Genomic DNA, 27,969 nt, shown 5'->3' on the forward strand with positions numbered 1-27,969 from the left:
ATTCTCTAAATAGGAATGACTTATTCCAAACCCCTGGCCTGGAATGAAATCAGAAAACTATCCAAGTAAAAATTGAATGCTTATGTTGTGTATGCAAATCTGATCCAACTTAGTCCCAAATTTTTTTGTCAGTGGATTTGCCTTGGCTACTGAAAGCCAGTTTCTTGGCCTGACTTCAAAGGTAATGGCAGGCCCTAAGTCCTCCCTCCTATTTTTTCTGTTTTAAATCCACTGAAATAGTTGTGCTTTGGAGAATGGATTTGTGGTCCAGGACTGATGACTTGACACCTCTCAACATTTGGAAAGGCCCAGGAAGGGAAATATTGACCTTCAAATAAGATTGATTTTAAAAGTTATTGTCATACAATCTGACCTTGTTATCACATCAGTGATGTTCCCTCCAGGCCCTTACAAACAAAACAGATTCCACTGATTTGAAGAGAAGACTTTTAACTCCTCAGTTTAGACCTTGGTTGACAAAGGAGAAATGCCAGAGATCACACCAATGCTTGACTGCCAGGTGGGATGGCCCGCTGTGATTTAGTTGCCACACTTCATAGTATCCTGATTTATCCCTGCGTCTGCCGACCATGGGAATATTGAGTGTTCTTATTTTGGAAAGTGTGAGTCATTTGCAAACCAGTAGAATATTCTGTATGATGGAAGGGAAGGGAAATGGTTTCTTCACAAGTGTACTTAGGAAAAAAAAATAATTCCCCTTCCCCTGCCACTGACTCTAGAGCAAGCCTCCAAGGGAGCTGGGGTCGAAGACACACATACATGGAAGTCTTTGCCTTGATCAAACTGTACCCTGAGGCTGGAGGTGGGAAGCTAGCTCTGTGAAGGGTACTCAGTATTTTAGGGCATGTGGGCCATTTTTGCTCTCTGTTCTATATCTTCCTGTCTTTAAAAAAAAAAAAAAAGTTTGCAATCCTTTAAAAGTATAAAAACCAGACTTGACTCAGGCCATATAGAAACAGGCACCGGGCTTGATCTGGCATTTTTCCAACCCCTCCCTGAGCAAACAAAAGAGAAATTGTAAAACCTTTCTCTCCAATTAACTGTCCCATTGCAGGGACCAATATACAGGTGCAGAAACCACCGTGGGTGTGATCGGGCTACACCGATGGAGGACAAGAGTTAGAATCACATGGGAGTGAATGGAACCTTCCAGGGGAAGCCCCCGGCTGCCTGTCCTGTGTTTGTCATAGTCAGTCAGTGCGTATTGGGCTCTCTGGTGCTTTGCAGGGGCCATCACAGCTTAGCCATAGTTTTCTTGAAAAGTTCACTTTTCTTCTGAATGCATGAACTTAAATGGTAAGGATACCAGATCAGTGTTGGGGGGTGGGGAATGAGTTAATGAGGAAATCAAGTTAGTAATTTGAGTGGATTTTATACTGTCCCCTCTGCAATGTGACAGTCTCCCCATAGCCACAGGGTAACTGGAACATGGACGGCAGGGTGTTCAGGTTGGACCATTAAGGAAATGATTACTCCAGCCTGCGACACAGGCCTGATGTGCTTTATTTTTGTGGAGACTGAAGACGTGGGTTTTCTAGAATGGAAGGACTTTTGGCATGCTCTGAACAGCAGTTACCCCAAGGGGACCTCCCGTCTGTGCCTTGTGCCTTCATGGGGAAGAAATTTCTCCACTTCCATATCAACCTAATTAACCACTGCTCAGAAATTGGCAATTTGGGAGCACATTAGACAATATGAGTTTACTTCTTCAAGATAATGCCTGTGTGGAAATGGCCTTGGAGTCACCCGTGGTTGGGGTAGCCAGGACCTCACTTGATGAGACATGTTTAGGGGAATGTTTTTTTTTTTCACTCTCTCATTACCTGGTAAAATGATCCAGGTAGTGTGTGAAGCACCAGTAGAGGTAACAGAGTCGGAGGAAGCCTTGCCGGCAGTGGATCTCAGTGGAGAAGAGGGTGCGCCTGAAGATGCAGAGGTCAAACCCAAAAGAGAAGAAAGGAAGGCACCGAGAACCTCCTTCATGGCGCTTCTCAGACAAATGGTAAGCCACTTGTTTCCAGTGCAGGAAAATGCGGCAGCCAGCCCGGCCCTGAGCACAGGGCCCTCACACCCCAGCTGGTGCGAGACAGGATTACAGGTGGTCCAGTAGACTATGAGCGGGATGTGTGTGGTGCAGGGAGAAAAGTCCTTTGCGCCCTTCAGTTTCAATAATAGGGAGAATTTGTTTATGTCTGATATTCATTAACCTCTACTAACTCCCTTATAATAAAGGAAGAGCAGGCCTCAGCATTTACCTAGGAGTTACTGTTTCTGTTTTCATTGTGTTTATTTTAAACAATGGCAAACGTTACTGCTTCTCTTACAGAAGTGATATGAAGGTTTCTTTGAAAACACATTTATTTACATAAAGAACAGAAGGCATTTTTAAGGATTAAGAAAAAATAGTCCAAGTTATTTATTGATGTGGTGAAAATTCTGAAGATGACCTGTGAATGACACTAATTTGGGCAAAACTGATGTACAGATCACTCAAACAAGGAAGCAGCAAATAATGTTCTATAATGAATTTGTGTTTATCACTTAGCTGGTGAGTTTGTCGTGCTTTTAGCTCAAATAGAATGGAAAGAATGTGAATAGCCATCTTTTGGTGTCTATGAAACCATGGACATTAAATATTTAAACAGCCAGAAACTTGAGTCATATAAAGCAACAAAACCAAATCAACTGGAGGACAAAAGACAAAAAGCCATGTAAAAGGTCATCAGTTTAATTCTCTTTTAATGAAAAACAAGGATTTCATTATAGTGTGCTCGTGTTTTGGGGAGTATTGAGAGGTTAAGCCTTTGAGAATGCAACTCTCTTATTTCATAGGCTCTACCCTGTTAAGGAATTCTTTCTGGTCCATAAAACAAAATGAAACAGAACAAAACCCAGCAAAAGCCCTCGCCAGTGGGAGTTAGGGCCTATTAGAAATAATTCTGCTAGAAACGGTTGGCAGGAATAATTTTATTTTCTTGCTGGATAGTGATGGAGAAAAAGGTGTAGAGTGGTAGTAGGCAACCAGTATGTCCCAAATCCACATCCATACTACTGGCTATTCACTCTGATTTCATGCTGTAACTGGGATCAAGGTTTGAGACTTCTTAAAAAAAAAATCTTTTTTTCACTTTTAGAAGTTCTCTCTCTCTCTTTTTTTTTATTTGAAAGACAGAGTGACAGAGAAGGAAAGGGAGAAGGGGAAGGAGAGAGAAAGAAAAAAGAGGGTCGGGGGAGATGTTCTATCCAGTGGTTCACTTCCCAGAGGCCTGCAACAGCCAGAGCTGGGGCAGGTTGAAGCCAGGAGCCCAGAACTCTAAGATCTCCCATGTGTGTGGCAAGGACCCAAATATTTGAGCCATCAGCTGCCTCCCAGTGTGTGTATTAGCAGGAAGCTGCACTGGAATGAGAGGTAGGACTTGATGCCAGGCAATCCGATATGGAGTGTGGGTATCCCAAGTGGCAGCTTAACCCACTGCACCATATGGCCTGCCCCAAAGTTTGAGACTTTTAAACCAGTGTTTACACAATGCCAGGGAAGAAAAAAACAGTTGGCTATTTCTGGCAACTCATCTAGATGATCAAATAGCTCATCATAATGTCTATGGTAATAGCAAATAGGGTGACAGTCTCTTCCAAATAACCTACATATAGCTCCTTCAGAATACTCTGGTTTCTTTTCAGATCATATAAATCTTTTGCCTTTTACATAGCTCCTCCACCTACATGAGGGAAAAATACAACAAACCCAAAGCATGAAAACACCTCTAAACCATTCATGGCACCCACCCAAAACAAATCTTAAATTCAAATGTGATCCCATATTACTGAATTTTATCCCCCAGAACTATCTGTTAGCTGTTGCTTCAGGAAATGTTCCAGCAGCAGAAACTGGGTAAGCCTGGACAGTTAGGAGAACAAATTTGACACTAAGGAATCCTTGGGGATTGATTCTCCATCGGATAGGGATGGAGGTAGATGAGGACAAAGTTCCCCAAATAGTCTTCAGGGCACTCAGAGCGTCAAGTCTTGTGATGTGCTCTTACTACTCACTGCCCAGGAAGAGGGTTACACGTGGGAACTTTAGTGTTCTGCTCTTCTTCCCCAGAACGTGCATGATGGCTGGGATTCCCCTAGTATCCCAGATACCCCAATTATCCCTACCTCTTTTTTTCTGTTTTGTTTTCATTAGACATTCTATTTTCATGGTGATTAATTTAAATACACAAAGGACCTGGGTTTTCAGTTTACCAAAAATTCCCAACACTCCCTATTGGCACACCCAACCCATCTGATTCATTTGTATGACTGGCCCTATTCCTGTGGGTGTGTGAGTTTGTAACCTCATAGTCACCATATTCTTTATAACTTCTTTGAAATACATTGTTTGGATATCATACTCAGATTAATTGCTCTGTGGGTGGACATTTGTTTTGTTTATAACATTTTGTATTTCATTCATTCATTTATTCAACAAATAATAATTGAGTGTGCACTACATTCCAGGTATACAGCAGTGAGCATAAATACTGCAGTTTCTGCCCTCAGGGAAAATAAAACCCAATGTAGACACCAGACATTAATTTTAAGCCTATCCTCATATTCAGTGAACAGACATCAAGTGTCCTACATATATTATCTCAATCACTAAGCTGCGTGAAGATCTTTGCACACCTGTATTTGTGCATAGGTGTCCATGTCTCCAGTGGGTAGATTCCTGGAGGCTGGCTCCTGCAGTTACTCTCAGAAGATACTTTTTGGTAACAAGTTTATGGCTTCCAAACTTTGGATTTATTCAGTGGGAGGAATCTGTTCTAAGGGATTGAAAATAGAGACAGCATCTGGCCCGACACGCAGGATTTGAGCAGGGGCTGGTGGGGAGCGAGGGAGGGTGAGCCTGAACGAAATAAGCCAGTGTTTCAAATTCGTTTTAAATTGTGTTAGCAAGCTCTGAGTTTTTTTTTTTTTTCAAATAGTTGATTTAATAGAAGAGAAAATCAATTGTAAAACTTCTGTATTCAACTTTTTTATTCATCAGATCATTGATTTTCTGTTCTAGCCTTTGCCTCTCAGGTTTCTCCAAGATAACATAGCTTAGCATCCCTGACCAAGTAGCTCTTGGTTATTTTTTTTAATAAATACATTGTCCAATTCATTTCTAAAGATATCTTTTTTCTTTCTAGAAATTAACCTCTTGTAAATATAAAAATAGAAAGTCATTTGTCAAATAACTTGATTTTAAGGAAAAAAGAAAATTTATGTAAGTCCTAACATTGCATTCAACCCATGTAGATGGACCACTTCACCAAAGTCCTGGGGCTCCTACAAGACTTCAAAATAATGGCAAAGAATATCTAAGACATCTGTCATCCTTAAATAGAAAAAGAGTCTTACATATATTAATTCAACCAGATGTCAAGAACTTGGATATTTGAAGTGCTGGTATATTTTTATGAAGTGAGTGGGTAGAGAGCTGTATTCATGTATCTACAAACCAGGTATAAGCAGATGAAACCATAGGGTGATAGATAGAAGTATACAGGTACAGATTTATAGTTCATCAGTATTAATAGCACCTTGCCCTTGCAAAGTGTCTTCTTCCTTTAAACTCTCCCCACATTATTTCATTTAATCCTCTTCATGACTCACTATTAACATCCTCAGACTTAGAGGAATATTAGACAAATGAAAGGCCCAAGTGAGGAGACAGCCATGAAATCAGAGGGTTTTGTTGATTATATTCAGTGGAGTAAGTTTACTAAACCTACTGAAATGTTCTGCCTGGAGGAAATAAGATAGGGATTTGTGATGGTAACTGCAAAACCAAAAGCAAGAATCTTCTAGCCACAGTTTTTGATGTCATATTCTTCCTTGAGTATTAAGATTTTCACTTTGACTTATCTTTAAAGAAACGTGTTTGACAAGCATTTGTCTGAGCCTGTCTTCACCAGGGACTTGGATTCCTGACCCTTGCGTTCTCTGAGAGTCAAAGGGCTCGGTAGTCATCTGGCACTTCTGGGTTAGGGGCAGCAGTAACAGTAACTGCTACCACGTATTCACTGTGTGAATGAGCGGGCAGGCATGGCACTGAGCACACTGCATGCACCACCTCCTTGATTGATGGGGAAACCCTAGGAAGCGAATGAGGGCATTGAGATCCAAGAGTGGACAAGAGATGTGTCCGTGTCAGAGCCAGAATTCCAGCTCTGATTTTTCACTGTTATTGTTGGCTCTGAAGCTCACCCTGTTGTTGCTACTTCTTGTGCTTCCAGCAGCTGGTTTTCTTTGAGATTGTGTGGAGGTAGAGCAGATGTAAACTCCACTTCGTGATTTCCTTAGTCTTGTTTTCTGCAGAAGCATCCTGTTTATGTGTGGGACCATCCATCCCTCTTACCTAAAATCACAGCAAGGCAAACAAAGAGCACAGTCAGTCATGGCTTACGTAAAACGTGGACTTGGGTTTTCTGAGTATATTTGTTATGAATGTAAAATTCACCTCTGAGGGGTAATTGTGTCTGAACAGTTAAATTCCATTTCAAGTGGGCCTGTTCGTAAAACATAAAGCTTGGACACAGAACCTTTGTTGATCTTGGAAATGTCCAGGGGAACTTGCTGTTACGGAGCTGACCTATAAATAATGTTGCTGATAATACTCAGACTTTGTGAAGCTTTCATCCCCAACCCTTTTTTACATCTCAGCTTTGGTTGAATTGGGTTGCCATCAAAATGCATTTATATTCCTTCCAAGAGATCACCCAGCATTTCTGTTAGAATTTTGAATATCTAAGTGATAGGTATTGGAGATGCTTCAGACGGTCCCCAGAGGAAGTATCCAGCTACGGGAATGCATGACACAATGCAGAACCTAAAAAGTGACCTCACTAATACGCAAGGCTTGGGTGCCACAACTGGAATCCACCTCCAGACCACAGGCTGAAAGCCCCAGAGGCTTCACCTTTGACGCTCATGAATAAAAATAAATTCCAGGAAGAAAGTTGCTCAGTATCACACTGGAAAAATCTCTGAAATTTCTTCATAGTCTTCAAACTGCTCTTCAAAGTAGTAGTCTCTGAAGGAGTTTCAGTCTCTTTAGATCATAAGTTTGCTATTTTTGACAGCTGGGAACAATAAGATTCTGTGGTTATGGTCCTTTGAATTACAAAAGCCCAGCATGGATTATCCTGATTTCTCTCTGGAAGAGAGCTCTGCAAAATGAAAGAGAGGGACAGGAGGAAAAAAGGAAGGAGGGAAGAGAGGAAGGGAGAAAGGACAGAGGGAGGGCGGGAAAGGGCTTATTGGTAATAACAACTGTTGGGCTAGTATGGAAGCAACCTCAGATGGACTTAATTATGTCCTTAGTGTAAACTCAGCATGCAGTCACTTTGGCATGCATACCATTTTATATGCCTCAAAGTGAACAGAGGAGAAAAGAGTCACTGAACAGTTGGGATGCGCTCTGCTGGTTTAAGGGGCTGAACTTTCAGTGATCCCCCGATAACCTGAAGTTTTCATGGTGCCAGTTGAGATCCATTGCTGCCAGCACAGCCTTCCTTCCCATTCAACCCAAATTCCCCTCCAGGGCTATCAAAGGAAGAAGGCAGAAGAATGCAAACTGAAACTTTAAACTGGCTGATTATCTAATAGATATCAAATTGAAACCACCAACAGAAAGCTAAAAATCCCTCTCTCTTAGGGAGTAAGAGAGCTAACTTTATTTTCCAGAAGGTAGTGGGAGGGCTACATGAGCCCAGATGTCCACTGAGTTTTTCCTTGCTCTTACTCTTGTTGTTATTACCCTAAAGGACACTTCGGAGTGTTATGGAGTAGGAAGGGCTCTTATGGCACAGCTTAAATCCTAGAGTCTCAATGAAATCCCAGTGTCAAAAGCTTTGGGTGCGAGGGGCCGCCTGCCAGAGCTGGCCATGGGGAGGAAAGCCATAGCCAAGAGAGTCAATGCCATCTTCCAAGGCTGAGGACCATAGTTGCTTCCAAAGGCCATTTGGATATTTTTAACATCATCCATCGGCCACACAAAATTACTGACTTAAATATTAGCCTGCCATAGATTTATTGAATTTCAAGCCCCACCCACAGTTGCCTTGGCAGGGCCAGACCAAATGAATTCCTGGGCCTTACACAGCCTGCAGCCAGATGTTCCCCACCATTGCAAGACAGGCCCTTGTAGAAAAACAGAGAAGAGAAGAACCCAGGAGGCAGAGGGGGAACACCCACTTTCCTTGTTAGTCGGTCTAAATTTTCTAAAGATTTATTTTATTTATAACTGCAGAGTTACAGAGAGAGAGACAGACAGATCTTCCATCTGCTGGTTCACTTCCCAAATTACTGCAATCGCCAGGGCTGGGCTAGGCCAAAGTCAGAAGCCAGGAGCTACATCCGGGTCTCCCACCTGGTTGCAGGAACTCAAACACTTGGGCCATCTTCTGCTGCTTTCCCAGGTGCATTAGCAGGGAGCTGGATTGGAAGTGGAGCAGCCAGAACTTGATCAGGTACCCATGTGGAATGCCTGAGTTGTAGGTGGTGGCTCTACTTCTACACCATGATGCCGGCCCCAGGGAATCTAAATTTTATGTGGAGGACAGATTCTTATTTACCTTTGGGTTGAAAATTTTGGTGATATCCCTAAGAGAAATATATGTAACTTCCAGAGCCCACTTCTTCCATTGTTAACAATCAAGAAGCCAAGTATCAAGATTCCACCCTCTGCCAAGCTCTGTAAAGATGCTCAAATTGAGTACGCCTCTGAACCACCTGGAAGGTAGTTTAGGGTTTTGTCGAACAGTTTGCTAAGGCCTGCCTCCCAGAGTCCCTGCCTCAGCAGGTCTGGAGTGAGGTTCAAGAATTCACATTTCCAACAAGTTCCTGGGTGATGCTGAAGCTTCTGGTCCTAGAATCACACGTTGGGAGTCATGATCTTAGAACATGGGGGTTCAGGAGACAAAACTGAATTCAGCTCCATCCAGCCCTGTCACAGATGCCATAGAGGGCACTAAAGGACAGAAGTGGAATGCTCAATACAACTCCTCGCCTACTAGGAGGGAAAACAACACATCCAAGTGCCCACCACCCACAGGTTACCAATGGAAGGCCATGGATGGTTTGATTGTTCTGTTATTCATTCAATGTGTTCAGTTACCCCTTGTTTCCAGTATTAGCATTTTCTTCATCATTTATTTATCCCAGAATTACTTAATCCTGGGGTTTAGGACTGTCAACATGGTTGTTAGTTTCAGAGGCCAACACGTGTATTTGATAAGACTGTGGTTACGGATTGCATAGAGATCTGTGTATCTCATGAGCACCATGTTTCCAGTGGATCTTGGTTTGTCTTGATCCTGAATCTCTGTAATCAGTTAGTGAGATCGTCATTTCCAGACCTGCCTTGCATTCCCCCATTCACTGTGCTTATGGTAGCTGAAAGGCCATTATCTGTTTGTTATTTTAGTCAGTGAAAGGGGATGGAGGGATCACCGACTCGGAAGAAATAAATGGGAAAGATTCCAGCTACCAAGTAAGTGACGTTGAATTCTGATCGGTGACGGGTTTAATGGTGTGTTCTCATTTCTTTCCAGCCCCCTTCTCAATGCAGTTCTCATCACAGCCAACCCATGTGGCATCTCTAGGCTGAGTACTTATTGTCTAACAGGCACCGTGGTGGACTCCGGAGCCAAGGCACCAGCAGGCTCAAGCCCCTCAGCTCTCACACATGCTCTTCAGTCTTGCCATAAATATCATCTCCTCAAGGAGATCTTCCATACCTCCCTCTGCCACTACACGTTGAATTTTTTTTTTTTTTACTTCATAACACTTATCATGAATTACAACAGCCCATTGGTCTGACAGTTGCCTGTCTCCCCTACCCCTTTGCACCCTTGCTTGTCTACTTTTCTGTCTTATCACATGGTGCCTGGCACATAGAAGAGCTATTGCTTGAATTAGTGCATGAAATACATGGGGTCCCCCTGTTTCCTTCCATTATTTTCTCTAACGACACAGAGCTATTACACTTTTATAACTGAGTTTTTTAAAAAAATGAAATTGTGCATAATATGCTATGTTATGATCTGCTCTCTTTTTCTAACTAAAAAGCATGTCTTTACAAAATGTCATCCTTTTTAACTATTCTGTTAATTTTGTCAAGATGGAGAAGTGCTTAAGGCATGAGATGTAGACTCAAATAGCCTAGGTTCAAATCCTGTCTCAGACGCATTTTAGCTGTGTGACTGTAAGCAGATTACAAAATTGCCCAGGGCCTCACTTTCCTCCTCTGTATCACGGAGCTGGGAAAAGTACCTCATAGAATGTCACACTAAGATGAGTCAGCACATGTGAAGCACTTCGAACATTCCTGGACTGAGGGCTTCGTGTTTGTTGCTGCATTGGGATGGGCTCCCATAACAAGATACCACAGATAGGCAGCTTGAACAACAGAAAATCATTTCTCACAGTTTTAGAGATTGGGAAAGCCAAGATAAAGTGCCAGCAAGGTTCAGTTTCTGGTGAGGGCTCCCATTCTGGATTGCAGATGGCAGCTTCTTGCTGTGCCCCCACAAGGCACAGAGAGGGAAAGCGAACATGTGCCCTCTGATGTCTCTTACTCCAAGGACGTTAGCCAATCCCGTTGATCAGGTCCCCACGCTTATTACCTCATAGCTTCCTTACTCCAAGTGCCACCATTAGTGGATGGATGTTCAGATAGGAGTTTGGGGTGGCACAGTTCAGTCTGTGGTGGTCACCCCTTGTTACCTATGCAGCTGATGGAATGTTACCATCTGATACTGTTGATCAACTCCTATCACACATATACATGGACGGCAAAGCCTGCAAAGAGTTTGTGGTATTTCTCTTTCCATAGTCATCAGTTTACTGTTTCAACTGGAAAAACTGCTTTTCACTGCTTGGCATTCCACCAGGGCCAGACTCTGGGCTAAGTTGGCTTTCTAGTCTTAGCCACACTACGCAGTTCCATGTCTTTTGCTCACTCCCATACAGATGAGGAAACTGAGAGATCAAACCATGTGTTCCAGGTCACACAGCAAGGAAAGGATGGAACTAGAACTAAACCAGGTCCCTCTGACTCCAGACAATAGATCTTAAGATTTTCTGCACAGGAGCCAGTGCTGTGGTGTAGTAGGCTAAGCCTCTGCCTGCGGTGCCGGCATCCCATATGGGTGCCAGTCTAGTCCCGGCTGCTCCTCTTCCAATCCAGCTCTCTGCTGTGGCCTGGGAAAGCAGTAGAAGAAGGCCCATGTGCTTGGGCCCCTGCACCCGTATGGGAGACCTGGAAGAAGCTCCTGGCTCCTGGCTTTGGATTGGTTTGGAGAGTGAACCAGTGGGTAGAAGAACTTTATTTCTGTCTCTCCCTTTCTCTGTGAAGGTATCTGAACCAGAGTGACTGTTTTCTGACTTCCCGAAGGGCATGGTGGTAGGTGTTTCTGTTTTGATTTTTTTTTTTCTTTTCAAGATGTTATTTATTTGAAAGGCAGAGTTACATAGAGAAAGATCCTCCATCTGCTGGTTTACTCCCAAATGGCCACAGAGGCCAGGGCTGATCCAGGCAAGGAGCCAGAAACTCCATTCGGGTCTCTCACGTGGGTGGCAGGGGCCCAAATACACTGCCTTCCCAAGTGTACTAGTAGGGAGATGGATTGGAAGCAGGGCAGCTAGGACTCAAACTGGCACCCATGTGGGATGCCAGCATTGCAGGCGGTGGCTTAACCCACTGTGCCACAGCCGCCAGCACCCCTGTTTTCCTTCTAAGGCCCATATCTGCTTTGGGCAGTCGAGGGTGCTTGGACATCTGATGTCAGCATTTGCTGCAGCTTTGGCGGCTGGGCTGCACGCTGGACGTCTGATGCCCCTTCCTGGGGACTTGTACCGGGAAGAGCTGCAGCCTGCAGAAACCAGTGGGAGAGGGCAGCCCCGTCTGTCTCGCCACTTACTGCTAAGAGGTGTGTTTGATTCACTGATGCAGATGACACTTTTCCTTTTCTTGCTGCTTTCTCAGTCACAACTGCACCTCTGACACTGAACTTTTGACTTGGGGACAGTACGTGAGTTTATGAATCAGAAGTTATGAACGTGTTTGGTGGATCCAGCACGGCTCCCAGGAGTGGTTGTGTCCCCAGTGTTTGTCCTGAACTTTTGAAGCTGATGCTTAAAAGTTGATGTATTTGCATTTCAAACATTTAAAGGCTCCACTGAAAACATAAGAAGATGTGACAGCACTGGGGTGCTGAGTCTACGCGATACCTCTCACTGGGGGTCCTTTGAGTGGAGCATGTGACACTTGATGCCCTGCAGTCCCCCTACTCCAGATTGTCTCCCAGCACCACAGTCAGCACTGCTTGAACTGGTGTTTTCTTGCACTGGAGAAATGGTGCTTTGGACTTGTGCAGTTTTCACAGCTGGAAAGAAGGTCTTCACGTGGTCTGTCTTACTCCCAACCTCATTTTTGTTTCTATGTGATCTCTGTCCCTCCTACAGGCACCTACGAGAAAGTACGAGAAAAGAATGTCTACTTCCGTACAAATTGTTTTTTGGTTATCCGTAATTTACCCAGAAACTTCCAGAATTTTGTACTTGACAGCTTCATCCTCCAAACTGTAATAACCAGGGAGAATTGCACACTCTCATTTTTGGCACAGAAGATGTATATTCAAAACTAAACATAAAGCACAATCACTTTTTTTAAACTACCATTTCATAGAGCAGAAAAATCAGTTTTACACCCCAAAATTAAGGTAGATGTGATCATGAAGGAAAAAATTGGCATCCCCAATAAAAAAAAATAACATGTGAGGGTGCAAGTAAGAGAAGCCCTCTTAAGGCCCAGACATGGGCTTCAGGAAGAGCCAAGTCCAGGAGTCACACATGAGGTCCTCCGTACCTGCTCCCTTTCCCCTTCTCCTCGTCTCTCAGTTCTGCTTGCTTCTGCACTGGCTTCCTTTTCAGGAAGATTTTCCCTGGAAATAGTGGTGCTTCTAGAAGCTCCAGACTTCCACGTCCAGTGAAGCCTCAAGCCCTGTGAAAAGGAAGCAATCCTCTCTCTTGATTATCTTAGTAAAGCTCTAAAAACTAGTTCAGTTCTCTTCTGTGGTCAGCTATGCTGGTGCAGTCATATGCAATGCTCTGATTGGCTGAGCCTGAGTCACTTGACCTTGTGCATGGAAAAGATGGGGGGGGGGGGCATGAATGGTTTCCCAAGGAGGATCCAAGTTCTGGTACCAGAAGGGGAAAATGATGCCTGCTGGCAAAGCATAGAGTTAATGAATGGATTATTGGATACATAAGTGAATGTCCACTGCTGTCACCTTGCACCATGGTACATTTGCACACTGTTCTTATTTTTTCATGCCACCCTAGACTCATGAGAGTGTCAGTACCATCCAGCATTAGAATGCCTCTGTTGTAACGGAGTTACTCCCCTGTATGGAGAGGCGACTTGCAGCCACTAATTATGCACTGTGCTTGACATTGCTGTAGACCTCCAACTCCACGGAGAAGGCCATCACGCCACCAGAGCCGGAACCCGCGGGAGCAGCCCCGAAGGGCAAAGAGGGCTCCTCGAAGGACAAGAAGTCAGCTGCCGAGATGAGCAAGCGGAAGAATAGCAAGCAGGAAGCCGCAGCAGCCGCCCAGTGCGCAGAGCAGGCCGTGGTGGATGGAAACTCGCTGCAGAATGGGGACAGGGCCCAGAGGAGACCTGAGAAGCGGCAGCAGTCCCTTGGAGGCTTCTTCAAAGGCCTGGTAGGTGGATTTTTGCTGCTGTGTTCTGAGCTGTCAGACAAAGAGGACGGTTGGATAGGAGCTGGCTGAACATTTGGCAAATATTCATTGTGCTCCCACTCCATGCCAGGCGCTGTGCTGGGCACAGGAAGCAAGGTGGACGCAGCCACTGGTGTTCCAGGGCCAGCATCAGGTGCAGAATGGATAGGGGTGCCAGGCACTGCATGTGGGAGGAGCCAGGAGGGGAGAAGGGAGTCATGCAAGGGAGGCTGTGAGGCCGTGGTCAGGTCTGGGGTTTGGAGGGCAGGGTCAGAGATTACAGGTCGGTGGGGCCTCCCCTTTGGCTACAGGGGAGGTCTGAAGGCAGACAGTGGGAGCAACAGGTGCAAGGGTGGGATGGCGGGAAGCCTGGGGTTGGTGTTCAGTCTGCTGGGATGGATGGGGAGACAGTGCGCGATGGCCCTGGGGGATGCAGTCATCCCTGGGCAAGAGCTGCTCCAGGGACCCGTCCCCTGTGAGAGGAGGCCACGTGACCTTTGCCTGCTTTCTTCGTGTTTTGTCTGGCTCTTCCTGATCTCCTCTCACACCATTGGCTTAGGGAGGAGAGTGACCGACGTGCTGTCCTCCCATACAAGACACCCTGGGGTACTTGTCGAAAGAAAAGAGTGAGTGAGTCTTGGGTGGATGGAGTGGAATATGGCATGAGTAGGCATTTGATTACCCCTGGAATAATGTCAGTTCTGCAAACCTGGGGGTCCGTAGGCTCATTACTCGGATTATAAGCAGGGGATTCCTGTAGTCAGGGCATTGGTTTCAGTGTCCCCCAAAGGCCCAGGTGTTAAAGGCTTGGCCCAGGGTGCCACTATTGGGAGAGGTGGAAACTTGATCCAATGATAGTGTCTAGGGTGGGCCTAGTGGGAGGTGCTGAGGTCACTGAGGTCCCTGGGCCCTGGGAAGGTAGTACTCAGGAGGTCTGGTTCTGTAAGCCTGAGGCAGACCCAGCTGTTTCCTCTCTGCTTCCTGGCTCACCACGTGCTCCTCCCTCTAAACCCATTCCATCACCCACTGTCCTCGGCAGACACCAGACCAAGAACGCCTCTCAGTCCTGGGCTGTGATCCAAACTTGTGACCCCAAATAAACCTTCTTCCTTTACAAGTCGCTCCTCTCGGCTATTTGTCAGAGCGATGAAAATCTGACACAGTGATACTGCACCAAGTCAGAGAAGAAGGAGGGAGGTCTTAGCCAGGTCCATGGGGATGTGGCTAGAGGTAGGGGCAACCAGGGACCACTGACTCCAGCAGAGAACTGGGGTCAACCTTGTGGCAGCACGAAGCGAGCTGACCTCAACCCACTTACTTTCAGAACCACTCTGTCCTGTGGATACCTGTGGACACCTGTGGCCTCCAACATGGAGGTAGATGAGTCCACAGACCCTCTGCCCCAGCAGTGAGCCTCAGAACGGCATCCCAGTGGAGCTTGTTAGAAATCCAGAATCTCGGCCGGCGCTGCAGCTCACTAGGCTAATCCTCCGCCTGCAGCGCCGGCACACTGGGTTCTAGTCCCGGTCGGGGCGCCAGATTCTGTCCTGGTTGCCCCTCTTCCAGGCCAGCTCTCTGCTGTGGCCAGGGAGTGCAGTGGAGGATGGCCCAGGTGCTTGGGCCCTGCACCCCATGGGAGATCAGGAGAAGCACCTGGCTCCTGCCATCGGATCAGCGCGGTGCACCGGCCGCAGCACACCGGCCGCGGCAGCCATTGGAGGGTGAACCAATGGCAAAGGAAGACCTTTCTCTCTGTCTCTCTTTCACTGTCCACTCTGCCTGTCAAAAAAATTAAAAAGAAAAAATAAAGAAATTCAGAATCTCAGTCCCAGCCGTAGAGATTTGTGAGAACCATCGTTTTCTGCCTCATCTCTGTGTCCTCGAATTCGTGTGGGACCTGCCCTTGAGGTGGTGATAAAAAGTGAGACTTGAGGCTGTTTGGGGAAGTCCTTGCCCGCAGTGCCCTTGCTCTTCCCAGCTCCTCGGGGAGCAGGCCTGTCTCCAGTTCTAAAGAGAACAGCCTCAGAAAAGGAAGGCATGTGAGGACCAATCCCCATCGGACGGTTTAGCTGGGGTCTGCGTCTCCAGGCTCAGTTCTCACAGCCTGCAGGTGGGTGGCGTCCTAATCATACTTGCCTCAGTTAGTCCCAAATTGACTGTGTGTTTTCTCTACCTCGCAATTCTCTGCAGAGTTGTGGTGCACGGGGTGGTGCACACTCAGGGGAGGGCTGGTCCCAAAGCTTCTGAGCCCAGAGCCACAGCTTGCTTCTCTGGAATTTTTGGGTGATCTCTGCATCCCCTGAACCCCTGATTGGGGGTGGGGATGGTCCTGATCCAGTGGTCCTTAACCAGGGGTTATTTTGTGTGCCAGGGGACATCTGGTGATGTTCAGAGACAACTTTTTTCATTGTCACAACTCTGAGTAGGTGCTGCGGGGATGTTGTATGCCAGACATGTTGCTAACTGTCTTGTAAGGTGAATGACAATCCCCATAGCAAAGAAGTATCCATCCCTAAGCATCAGTAGGTCCAGAGGCAGCAGCAGAGGCTGGGCTGCGTCCAGGGCTCCCAAGCCCAAGCCTGCGTTCATCTGGACATCTGCAGCCATGATGATGGGGCCTCAGAGGCTCCACCTGGATGTGTTCCCCTGGGGTTGCCTGACAGGACAGGAATCAGGAGCCAAAGTCAAGGTTCAAATCCTGATGCTCCAATGTGGGACCAGAAATCTTAGCCAGCCTTGTAAGTGCTGGGCCAAACACCTGCCCGCATTTTCTTTTCTTTTTGAATAGAGGGCTTTCTTTTATGGAAGGAAAAGTTTAGAATCGTGTGTGTGTGTGCACAGACACATGTGCATGGACGAGCGTGTGCAGTTGGTCCCCAGCTTAACGCTGGCATCACTCACGGTTCTCCAGCTTCACAGGGGTGTGGACGGGACATGTGTCCAGTAGAAGCCATGCTTGAACATGCATTCAGCATGCGTCAGTGGTAAGGACACACACAACCTTCACTTTCAGTGCAGCAATTCAACACTCATTGTGCACCAGGCTTTGTGGCAGAGGCTTTTGCCCAGCTGGAGGCAGTAGTGTTCTGGCACTTTAAAAAAATGATTTATTTATTTATTTATTTGAAAGGCAGAGTTCAGAGAGGCCAAGGCAGAGAGAGAGGTCTTCCATCTGCTGGTTCACTCCCCAGTTGGCTGCAACTGTGCCAATCTGAAGCCAGGAGCCAGGATCTTCCTCTGGGTCCCTGACGTGGGTGCAGGGGCCCAAGGACTTGGGCCATCCTCCACTGCTTTCCCAGGCCACAACAGAGAGCTGGATCGGAAGTGGAGCAGCCGGGACTCAACAGGCACCCTTATGGGATGTCGGCTCCATAACCTGCTATGCCACAGCGCGGGCCCCAGCACTTCATTTTTGAATGTCATCATTTAGCTTTAAAAACAATAGGACAGTCTGCTTGTGAAATGACGTCCATCTATAAGGCAATAGCAGCCCACGTTTGCTGTATTTAGTCTGAGGGACCCAAGGTCACAGTACCTAAGGATGGCACTACGGAGCTAAGCTTTGATAGAGGGAGTGGCTGGGGTGGGGGAGGCACAGAGACATGCTGGGAACAGCAGGGGCAGGCAGGACGCACCTTCCCTCTGGGCCAGCCTGGGGCAGGACCAGAAACCAGAAGCAGCTTGTTCCTGGTTTGCACCTGGCTCCACCAGGCCGTGGCTGTGTGACCCTGGGAAAGTCACTTCTGAGTTTCAGGCATCAGAGCAAGGAGGCTAACAGCAGTCACGTGCCAGGCTAAGCAGGAAGATGAGGCGAGAAAATGGCAGTTCTCACAGGTCCAGAAAGAGCAACTGTGGTGAGATTATCAGGTCGCCAGCCCAGGCCGGAGGCTGAGAGGGAAGGGGGGGGGGGGGGGGGGGACTCAGCCCTGCCTCGAGGGCATAAATACGATTGGAGCTCAGGCTCCTCCTGTGTCCCCGGGAGGGCCAGTGGGGTCACTGTCGCTGGCAGCCAAGCCGGCTGGACACCCCTTGGGCTGGGGAGGAGGGCACCCACAAAGCCTGGAATCATGCAGCAGTCCTCATACCCTGTGTGGCCGGCCCCTTGAGACTAGGTTTCAGTAGCCTGTGGTGGGTGGGTCCTGTCTTCTTTAGACCCCTGAAGACCCACGCCGCGTGTTCTGCAGAGCAGATGCTCAGCACGTGCTGTTGAGTGAACCCAGCCACCACCACTGAAAGGAGTAGCAGTGGCTCTCTCCTGCAGCCCACGAGGGGACCGACCCTTTCCCCGGCACTTTACGTGAATCAGCATCTCGTGTTCAGCACTTAAGGTGCATAGAGTCAAGTACTTGACTGAAGTCACACAGCGAGGGAGGGCAGATCTGGGATTCAAACCCCAGGAATCTGACTCCAGTGTTAAATTACGTTCTATTCTATTACACAATGCAGTGTATACTAATGCGAACCTATATTGTCCCATGCTACGTATGCTGCAATGCACTGCACTAGAGATATTATACTGTAGACAAATACCATAGATACTGATTTTTAAAAGATTTTTATTTATTTATTTGAGAGGCAAGGTTACAGACAGTGAGAGGGAGAGACAGAGAGAAAGGACTTCCATCCCCTCCCCAAATGGCTGCAAATACCGGAGTTGAGCCAATCCGAAGCCAGGAGTCAGGAACTTCTTCCAGGTTTCCCACTGGCCCAAGCACTTGGGTCATCTTCTACTGCTTTCCCAGGCCATAGCAGAGAGCTGGATTGGAAGTGGAGTAGCTGGGACTAGAACCAGTGCCCATATAGGAAGCTGGCTCCACAGGTGGAGGATTAACCTACTGTGCCACAGTGCCGGCCCCATAGATACTATTATACACACCCCACATACACCCTGTATCTATCCATACGTACTGTGCTACAGTTACACTGTATTTACTATGCTATAGAAGACCATGCATACTAGACAACATACTACACTATAAAATGTATAGTATAGTGTGCAACACTAAGCATCATATTGTATGTATTTTATGACAGTACATGGTAGTAGCCTGCCTTATGTATTATACCGTACTGTACTTTATATCCTGTGCCCTACTATAGTACCTTTCCTGTACGATACTCCGCATGTGGATGCACTACACTATATAAGTTATGCTGCACATAAGTTACATATACTTATATAACTGTCCTATAGTACGTTACGTTCATCATACTATACATACATCTGTACCACATAATACACACTATCTTATACTATGCTATGCTACACTGTACTGTCCGTATGCTCTCTGTACTGTACACATATGATACTATGGTATATCCTACTGTCCTGTGCTCTGTAACCCTCCAGGACCCTGTCCTCTAAGTTGGGGCCCTCGCTAGTACCTCTGATGTATGTAGTAACGGGGGCGAATCTCAGATCCACGTGCTGCCTGAAAGAAGGCTGAGAGGCTCTTCACCCTGATCCCACGATCCAGCGTCCTGGGAAAGACCAAACTCAGGGACAGAGAAGGCACCGGTGGTTCCAGGGTCTGCGAGTGGGGCGGTCTTAACCACAAAGGGGCCATACAAGGTCCTGAGTTGGGAGGTGATAGCGTGCGCATGTGTGTCAACCTCCGCTCCTAGACCACGTGCAGAAAGGGTTAATGTCAGTCTTTGTAGGTTACACTTGACAGCAAAGGTAAAAGAACAGTCGAATTAACAACACTCGTGCCCACTCACCCATTCCGTCAATACCAAGGCACCTCTCCTGTGCCAGGCTCTGGCAACACCCGAAGGCACAGGTGCCGAACCCACAGAGCTTTTGTGCTCGTGGAGACAGATGTTAGATCAGACAGTCAGACCACTGCAGAGAGTGCTGGGTTTATAAGAAAAGAAGACAGGGCGATACGACCAGACTGTGGTCCGGGGAGGCAATGGCTAAGGTGAGCTAGAACCGTGGGGATTTGGAAACCCCGGGGAGGCAATGGCTAAGGTGAGCTAGAACCATGGGGATTTGGAAACCCCGGGGAGGCAATGGCTAAGGTGAGCTAGAACCGTGGGGATTTGGAAACCCCGGGAGGGGGAGGTGAGCTCACTGCATCTTTGGAGCAACTCCCTGAGATGAGTCTTTTCGTTCCCTTCTTAAAGAAACCGAAGCACAGAGTTAAGTCACTTGTCGGAGATTTCACAAAGCTAGAAAGTGATGTACCTGGGCATTGAACCAGGATCTCTGGTAGGAGGCCACCCTTCATCCCGCGTTCGCGAATGAGATGTGTTTGCTTAGCACCCACTGAGCACACCGTGACTGCCGATCAATGGCTCCCACGTCTTTATGTCTTTCTCCAGGGACCCAAGCGGATGTCGGACGCTCAAGTGCAAACAGACCCTGTGTCCATCGGCCCCGTCGGCAAATCCAAGTAATCAAATCTCCACAGTGCCCTCCGGGTTCTCTCATCCCCCATCTCCTCCCCAGACAGACTCCATGTACATAGCTTTCCTTCGGATGCCCGTCCGGTGAAATCCTGCCTACAGAGACAGCCCGGGCTGTGATTGTATGTTGTGGGGCACGGTTTTTGTCTCGGGTCCAGTCTTTCTGGCAAGCAACAGTCGAGGTGTTTTAGCAGGTGGACTAGTCAGGTCAGAAGGGTTGAGGAGGGGGTTGGCATGCGTTTGGGTTCAGTTTGATAAATGGTGGAGGCGAGTGAAGTGACGGAAGAAATACACCAGTGAGAAGGAATGGAGTTCTGTGCTGGACGCACACTCGCACCCTCAGCCTGGGGAGGGGAGGCCAGAACCCATTTGTCTGAGTTCACGTTTCCAGGACAGCGAACACAGGCTCTGCATCGGGCAGTCGCCAATTTCCGGGAATGGAATGTGTGGCTATGAAGAAGCAATGAGTAAGAATGGCTTTTTTCTAACAGGGTCTCTGAAAGTTGCTGAACAGAGAGAAATGGAGAGGGCTTAAGACGATTGGAAAAACAATTGCTTAAGAGGCTCAGGGACAAGGACCAGTGTGACAGCTTCAACAAATAAAGGAAGTTGCAAGTTTACCACCAGGGGGCGCCAGGGGCTCCTTTAATCCTGCCTCCTTTAGCCTAACACAGATTGGTCCTCTCCTCACGGCTGAGGGACTGGCTTCTCTGTTCTGTCTGACACTTATCTCAGGTCTGTCTGTAACTTCCTAATGTTCCCAAGATGTGCTCTGATAAAACCTCTCCCTAACCCCAGTTAATAAAAATTTACAGAAGATTATTCAAATACCTGAGTTTTTTTTAATACTTTACAGAGAAAGAAATAAGACCGTGAGTCTATTAAAATGTAATTCAAAGTAGCGAACAATTGACTACTGACAGGCATGTATACTGCACCTTTCTGTTTCTGATTTAATAAAAGATGTATCTACTTCTAAAGTATCTGTTAATGTTCAACTTTTGAAGCAGGTCTCTCCAGCTCTGTGTGAGATGGTGTGCAGTCAGTGTGCTTCCTCCTTTGTCTTCTTCGGAAAATAATCCCCTCGCAAACCCCTCTGGATTTCCTTGTAAATGTGTGCACACACTCACACACATACACACACGTGTGTCCACACATGTATCTCTGCATGTCCACTCATGATGCGTAAGAGAAGTGCTGAACCGAGACAAGGTTTCAGATGCGTGTGACACACTGACAGTGGGTTCCTGGGGAAGAGGGAGGGGACAGTACAGGGGCTGAGGAGGAGTTGGGCAAGGAGCAGGTTCAGCTGGAACATGAATTACACACAGTTGGTCCAACCTCCAGGCAAGGTGCTGAGCCTTTGTATCCGGTAGGTGAGCAGGGGCTGCCCTGGGAGGTGGTAGGGCCACGAAGCTGCTCCCGCTGCACTGAGAAGCCAGGATCCCCAAGCAGCTGGCGGGTGACTGCATGGGCAGTGTCCCCTGCCTGCAGATTCAGATACATCTTACATGCACATGTGTGCATACATACATGTGTGTCAGAATGGATAAATACATGTGCACACACACACTGCACATGGAACTAGTACTGACTGACACATGCACACTGGCTCACACGGCTGCATCCCCTGGTAGAAATCAACACTGCATGTTCTCTCCCAATATGGAGCTGGATAGAGACCTGTCCGTTCCTTAGGCAAATTAGACCCCAGCTCTGGCAAAAAGGCCTTCGGGAAATGTGTGCCAGAGAACAGGTGTTTGGCCTGGCATTGACACGCCTGCGTGCCACGTCAGACTGCCTGGGTTAGATGGGCGCCTCTGGCTCCTGACCCCCGCTTCCTGCCGATGCAGGTCCTGGGAGGCAGCGGTGATGGCCAGGCTGGAGCCTGGGTTGAACCCTGGCTCCAGCTCCCAGCTTCAGGCCAGCCCAGCCCCAGGTGCTGCAGCCCTTTGAGGAGTGAAGCAACAGACGGGAGCTCTGTCTCTCCTTCTCTCTCACAAATACGTGATTTCTAAAAAGAAAATGCGCTCGGTAAGATGCAGAATCCCCAAAAATCCAGAGTAGGGGGCTGCTGGAGGCTGCTGGCTCCCCACTTGGACGGGCCGCACCCCAGCTTTCAGATGCAGACACGTGGCCCCTTCTGTAGCCCTGGAGACGCGCTGTGTGCCGTGCCCCTCCCTGCCCTCGGCACAGCACAAGAACAAACCTAGGGGAGGTGACTTTCCTGTGGTGCAGGAAGACCGTGCAGCTGCCAGCTTCTTTGTCCCCAGTGCCCCCAGAGCCTCCACAGAGGGAGGCAGTAGTGTCATTTGCCACTCTCACTTCACTGGGCAGTGGCTTTTTGCAGGCGCGTGTGTGTGCTCCACAAAGCCCACCCACAGCTCCAGTCCTGGTCTCCCATCCTCCTTGGGCCACAGAAGAGAACAACCTTGTAATAAAATTGCTTTTTTTAAAAAAAGGCAAGAAAATGTAAGCCAGAGAGAACTCAAAAAACTCTAATTCCAGGTATAGCTTCAGAAGCAATTTACAAGGCCACTTTGGTGCTTTGTGTGTCCGTGTGTGTGTGTGTGTATGTGTCTGTGTGTGTTGTTCAGAGCCTGTCCCTGAGACATTTACGGTAAATGCTCCTCTCCAGGTTTCTTGCTGGACTAGTGAAAAAAGAAAAACTCCCAGGTGAGGGCTGGAGAGCCCTTGGGACCCAGACTCAGGGCACGGAGCTCCTCCGGGGTGGGGAAGGAGTCTGCACACGGCCCTGGGCACAGAAAGGGGCACACAGCGGGGCACAGGGAAGAGCAAGGCAGAGCCAGGCCGGGCGCCGGGCTGCCTGTGTCAGCCTTACTATTTATTTCCGTATTTATCTATTTTTAGGCGCACAGGGAAGTCTATCCTCTCCCTCGCCAAGAAGAAGTGGCCTTTCCAAGAACGGAGCTATTGAGCTGGCATGGCTGTCCTCACGTATGCAGCACGTGCACACACACACACACACACACACACACACACAGCTCTGGCTCCAGTTGCAGCTGACGTGACTTTCTGACTGATGTCTGTTAAAGAATTCATTCAAAAGAGCAGTCGCTCCCCTCTCGAATTCATCATCCTGGGGACCTGGAGATGCCACAGGCACGGAAAAGAGGAAGGGAAGTGCTTGTGTTTTTGTTTGTACCTCCTTGCTCTTTAAACAAATGATCAGGGATTTAACCTCTCTCTCTCTCTCTCTCTCTCTCTCTCTCTCTCTCTCTCTCTCTCTCTCTCTCTCTCCCCCCGTCTTCTCTCTCTCTCTCTGTTTGTTTGCAAATAGTCCAAATGCACACTAGGGTCCCATTAAATTAGATTCCAAGAGACCAGCACGTGTCCCGCTGGCTCCTTCCCAAGGAGCCTGGAAGGAGGCAGGTTCCCCCAACCTGGATCCCTGCCGGTACTTCTGTCCAGTAGTCCCAGGCCGATCTGAGGCCTTAAAACACAAAGTCAAGCTCCGCTTACTGCCTCCCAGAGAGGGAAATGGCTCCAATTATTAACTTACCCACATGGTGGATACCGGGGGCTGGCGGCACCCACCCTCTCAGCGCCCCTCCTTAAAGGGCAAGTTGGAATGGTGAGTAGAATTAGGCTCCTCTGTGGTCGCGACTTTGTTCACTCCATCAGTGGAAATGAAGTGGCCGGCCCTCCTGCAAATGACGGGCTCCATTAGGAAGAAAAGAAATAACTGACCGAGCAGCAAATTCTGTGCATTTGTAATTCAGATCCTTAGCTGGGCAGGGTCCAGTCCTCTGCATAAATTGGCTTTCTGGGAAGTTTAACTCTTTAGTTGCTGTCACCTCCGTCCAAAGCGCCAGTTACTGTGGCCGCTCCGTCTCCTGGCCCTTTAATGCACCAGAGTGGAGGCAGAAGTCCGTGCCATTTCACGGAAGCCAGGATAACAGCAATCAGGTCTTGCGTGATCAAAGTTTACAGTTTATAAAATGCTTTCTGAACACATCACCTAATTTAAAGTTGTGTGTCCCCGACCGCATTTAGCTGCTCCCTTTGTTGCATTTTATCATGGGGGAAGGGAAGCTGGCAGGCACCTCTCAGGGGTTTTTGTTCTCCTTGTTTTTCAAATGAGCACTCCTTGACAAAATGGCCCCCAGCTGCCTGCAATGATTGCTGTTGAAGGCGCTCATTCCTTAGGTGAGTGACTCCCGCTAGAGTGCGTTTTTAGCTCAATCAACCACATGGGGGCGCTCCAGGACCTGGGGTTCTGCAGTCTCTGTCCAGGCTTTTTCCCTGGTTGCATAATCAGGAAATTGGGCCAGAGCAGGGTGAGAGTGTGTGTGTTGATCAATTCTAGAAAGCCGTCGTCAAGTTTAAAGAACTAGAATGAGAAAGCCAAACCAAGCAGGTCAGTTGCCTTCTATGATTCCTAGCCGTCCGAACCAAGATAAGGTCGGTTGGTTGGTTTTCCCATTCTCCTCTACTCCATCTTGGGAAAAGCTTAAGGCAGGATGTGTGATTGTCCAGCATTTAAAGTCATCCTGAGTGGCCCATTATGCTCCACAAAGTGGCCGGATCAGCCTGTCACTTTCTCCACACCCAACTCCAGGGCAGGGGACTTCAGCTCTCAGCACCTTCATCAGCAGTGGGCTCATGACAGTACCTCCCCGTGGGACTGCTGTGAGCAGGGAGTGAGATGGTCCATCCCAGATGGTGAAGTGGTGCCACATAAGAGCCACCTAGCTAATGAGAGCCATTGTACCATCGGCCACTGTTAGCACCAAGTAGCCAAAAATCCCATGCTCAAATGGGGTGATAAAAGTGAGAGGCATACATTAGGAGCTATGTAACAGCACTGGATTTGATTCTCAGAGACTCTTCTGGCTAATAATGACAAGGAAGTTTATCTTTACGTGTGGCAGGTGCTGTGTGACAGCCTGGCTCTGATGCTCTGAGACTCTGCCCTGCCCTGTTCCTAAAACTGGTGCCAGTCAGTTGGCAGGTGATCAGCCCAGTGGCTCTTAAAGTAGTTCACAGGACCCTAAGCATCAGCATCACCAAGAATTTGTCAGGATTAAAAATTCTCCAGCTGCAGTCCCTTGGATCAAAGACTAGTGCAGTGGGAGCCAGTCATGTTTGAACAAGCCTTCCAGGGGGTTCTGACCCAGGACAAAATTTGGAAACCAATGGCCTACGCAAAGCTACCACTTCTCGGAGTGTTTGGTGCGAAGACCAGCCTTCATGATGCATAGATAATAAAAGCTAACATTGGACCTACTGTACACAGGTATCGTGTGCCACATGAATGGTTTGTACACTGCCCATCTTACAGATGAAGATGCTAAAACTCGGAGACAAAAAGCGACTTTGCCCATGGAAACACATGGCAGACTCAAGGCTGAAACCCAACCTAAGCTCTTAAAGGCACTGCCTTCCCGTTAGTGGGAGAGACAGGCAGGCGGAAGACAACAACACGAAGCAAGAGAGGCAAGCCGCAAGATGCTGTGGGAGACAGAGGAAGGCACAGCCACGTGATCGTAGTGGGTGGAGACTGGCTATGCATTTGAGGAGGCGCCAGTTGAGCGAACTCACAAAGAAAGAAGCAGGGCTGGCCCAGGGGCTCCCAGCGGAGCCGCAAGTGCAAAAGCAGAGAGCCTACAGGGACACAGGGAAGTGCTTCAGCACGGCTGCAGGTAGGACAGGTAAGAGGGAGGAGGCAGGGAGACATCACAGACCGGATCACCCAGGACAGGTAGCAAGGAGTCGTTGAGGGAGGTTGAAGCCCTCTTCCTAGGGCAATGGGGAGCCATGGAGGAGACTCCAGCTGGGGAGTCACACAGGTTTGCATTGGGCTGCTGGTGGGATCTGATACAAACTCAAGTCAATGACAACTCATTGAGTGCCCTCAGCTATCTGCTAGATAACCACAGAACGCCATCGTTGACTTTTGAAATTTCTTTAAAAGTATAACCAACAGCCTAGATACAGTCTCTAATGGCTTTGGCTAATGTTTAAAAACAAAACTGAGACAGGTTTAGCTTAGCAAAGATTGCTTAAGCAAGAAAAAGATTCTAGAACTAGTCAGCACCCTAGACCCAAGATGGCTCCTGATGCCTGTTCTTACAGAGCCGGGAGCCACTCTTATACCAGAATGACAGGAAATGAGTTGTGTAGTCTGGTTTGCCTTATTTGAGCATAATTTGGCAGTCTTCAGCCTGGTGTTGGTTGAGGGGTCACTGCTGTGATTGGTCGAGGGGTCAGCTACTATTATTGGTTGATGCTCAGTTGCTTAGCTACAGAAGATTTCGTTTGGACTACTACCAGCTCACACATCAAGCTAGGTTGTAGTTCATTGCATACCAGGCCCCTTTGGACCAAACTCATGTTTAAGTGTGGAGGCTGGCTTAGAACCATTTATTCCAGTTCAGCCCCCTTGAAAGAACACTTCAATGGTCATTTCAGAGCGTCACAAGTGTAAATTTGGAACCTAGCCCCACCATCCACCCAGCTGACCCACGCCTGTGATCCGAGGCTGTGAGATCTTGAGCAAATCACCTGCCTTTGTGGAGCCTTAGTCTGGTCCTTTAACGAATGGGAATGATGGTGGCACTTAGAGAGCTGCTAAGAAGCGTGAGGGAGACAGTGGCCTTGGTGCACGCAAGCACATTGCCTGGTAGGCGGTAAGAGCTCCCTCCGCTGGCATCACTGAGAAGGGTGCAGAGGACAACAGCCGACACAGAGCACGTGGCTACTCCTTCATGGCTCGAGGTCGTCAGAGCACCCCTAAACTTTATCCAGTCTCTGCTCGTGTTGATAGCCAGTTGGCTGACTGGCTCATACAGAAAGAAAAGGAAGGGAGGGAGGGAGGGAGGGGTGGAGGGGAGTAAAGAAGAATGTTTGATTTGCCCCATGTTCATCCCATTCTAAAGTAAAGTGAAGCTTCTGGGTCTGCCCTTGGCTTTTCTTGGTTGTGCCTACTTACATTCTGAGCCAGGTCGCCACGGCAGAAGGTTCTGCAGATGGCCTCCCCCATCTCTTTCAGCACCGACAGCTCCCCGCGTCAAAGGCCTTGCTCTTTCCCTGCTTCTCAGCAGGTTTTCCCCAGGGGCTGGGGGAGCGTGTGCAATCCACCAGCGGGGCATTCTGGAAATACCTGGAATGTTGTGTCCCCAGGGACAAACCTCAACTAATGAGGGATCAGAGATGGAAAAGAAACATCTCGGCTTCCCCATCTCTCAATGGGACAATGGTGGGGTGTCTCCATGTTCCCTCCTGGGTCCTCAGCAAGACTGACCCACAGCTGCCCACATTAGCAACCAACTTATGAACACCCCTCTCCCCCCACTTGTGCTTCCTGGGATCACCTCCCACACAAGCCACCTGCACCCAAAAGACCACCTCGGAGTCTGCCTCTCACTTAGGGTCTTCGCCAGGAAACCCAGCCCCTGCAAGTAGCTGGATGAGGGATATGGAAATTGTCACTCATTTCCAAGGTGCAGAAGGAGTTCAAAGACAAGCATGGGGCTCCCAGAAAGGAGAGCCAGAAGGAAGCTATGACAGCATGGCTCGATGTCACAGGAGCTGGGGATCCTGAGCGCCCTGGGGGAAGGAGACAGCCAGGCCAGTGGAAAGGAGGTTGCACAGGGGTAGCTGGGACCTGGGGGGCTCCCTGGATGCGTTGCCTTTCTGTTGGTAGGAGGGACAGGGAAGCTATCTCAGCATCAGTGTTTCCTGCTGGCTGACCCAACCCCAAAGCCTGCTGGCCATGGAGCCCGAGAGACG

The 27,969-nt window shown here is 48.2% G+C and overlaps 1 protein-coding gene and 1 long non-coding RNA gene across 17 annotated transcripts in view; one reads left to right on the plus strand and one right to left on the minus strand.

Annotated features, from left to right (window-relative positions):
* The window catches only part of BCAS1 (brain enriched myelin associated protein 1), a 114,661-nt gene extending 93,619 nt beyond the window's left edge, over nucleotides 1-21,042 (plus strand). For 5 of the 16 annotated variants that reach the window (XM_017350466.3, XM_070051666.1, XM_017350468.3 and 2 more), the window contains 4 exons: nucleotides 1,862-2,023; nucleotides 9,482-9,547; nucleotides 13,522-13,785; nucleotides 20,131-21,042. In XM_017350466.3, coding sequence (XP_017205955.3) covers nucleotides 1,862-2,023; nucleotides 9,482-9,547; nucleotides 13,522-13,785; nucleotides 20,131-20,205 — 567 coding nt within the window. In that variant the 3' untranslated portion in view covers nucleotides 20,206-21,042. The remainder of the gene's footprint in view (nucleotides 1-1,861; nucleotides 2,024-9,481; nucleotides 9,548-13,521; nucleotides 13,786-20,130) is intronic. The other 11 variants (XM_070051667.1, XM_070051668.1, XM_051832663.2 and 8 more) reach the window with 3 other exon arrangements.
* Nucleotides 17,991-24,338, minus strand: LOC108178880 (uncharacterized). The gene is made up of 3 exons (XR_011379823.1): nucleotides 23,738-24,338; nucleotides 19,189-19,424; nucleotides 17,991-18,559 (listed from the first exon to the last, which is right to left on the minus strand). It is a non-coding gene; the product is annotated as an uncharacterized lncRNA (long non-coding RNA).
* Nucleotides 24,339-27,969: the final 3,631 nt, after the last annotated feature.

This window comes from Oryctolagus cuniculus, chromosome 11 (genome assembly GCF_964237555.1).
Source record: "Oryctolagus cuniculus chromosome 11, mOryCun1.1, whole genome shotgun sequence".
In the NCBI taxonomy this organism is placed as follows: Eukaryota; Metazoa; Chordata; class Mammalia; order Lagomorpha; family Leporidae; genus Oryctolagus; species Oryctolagus cuniculus.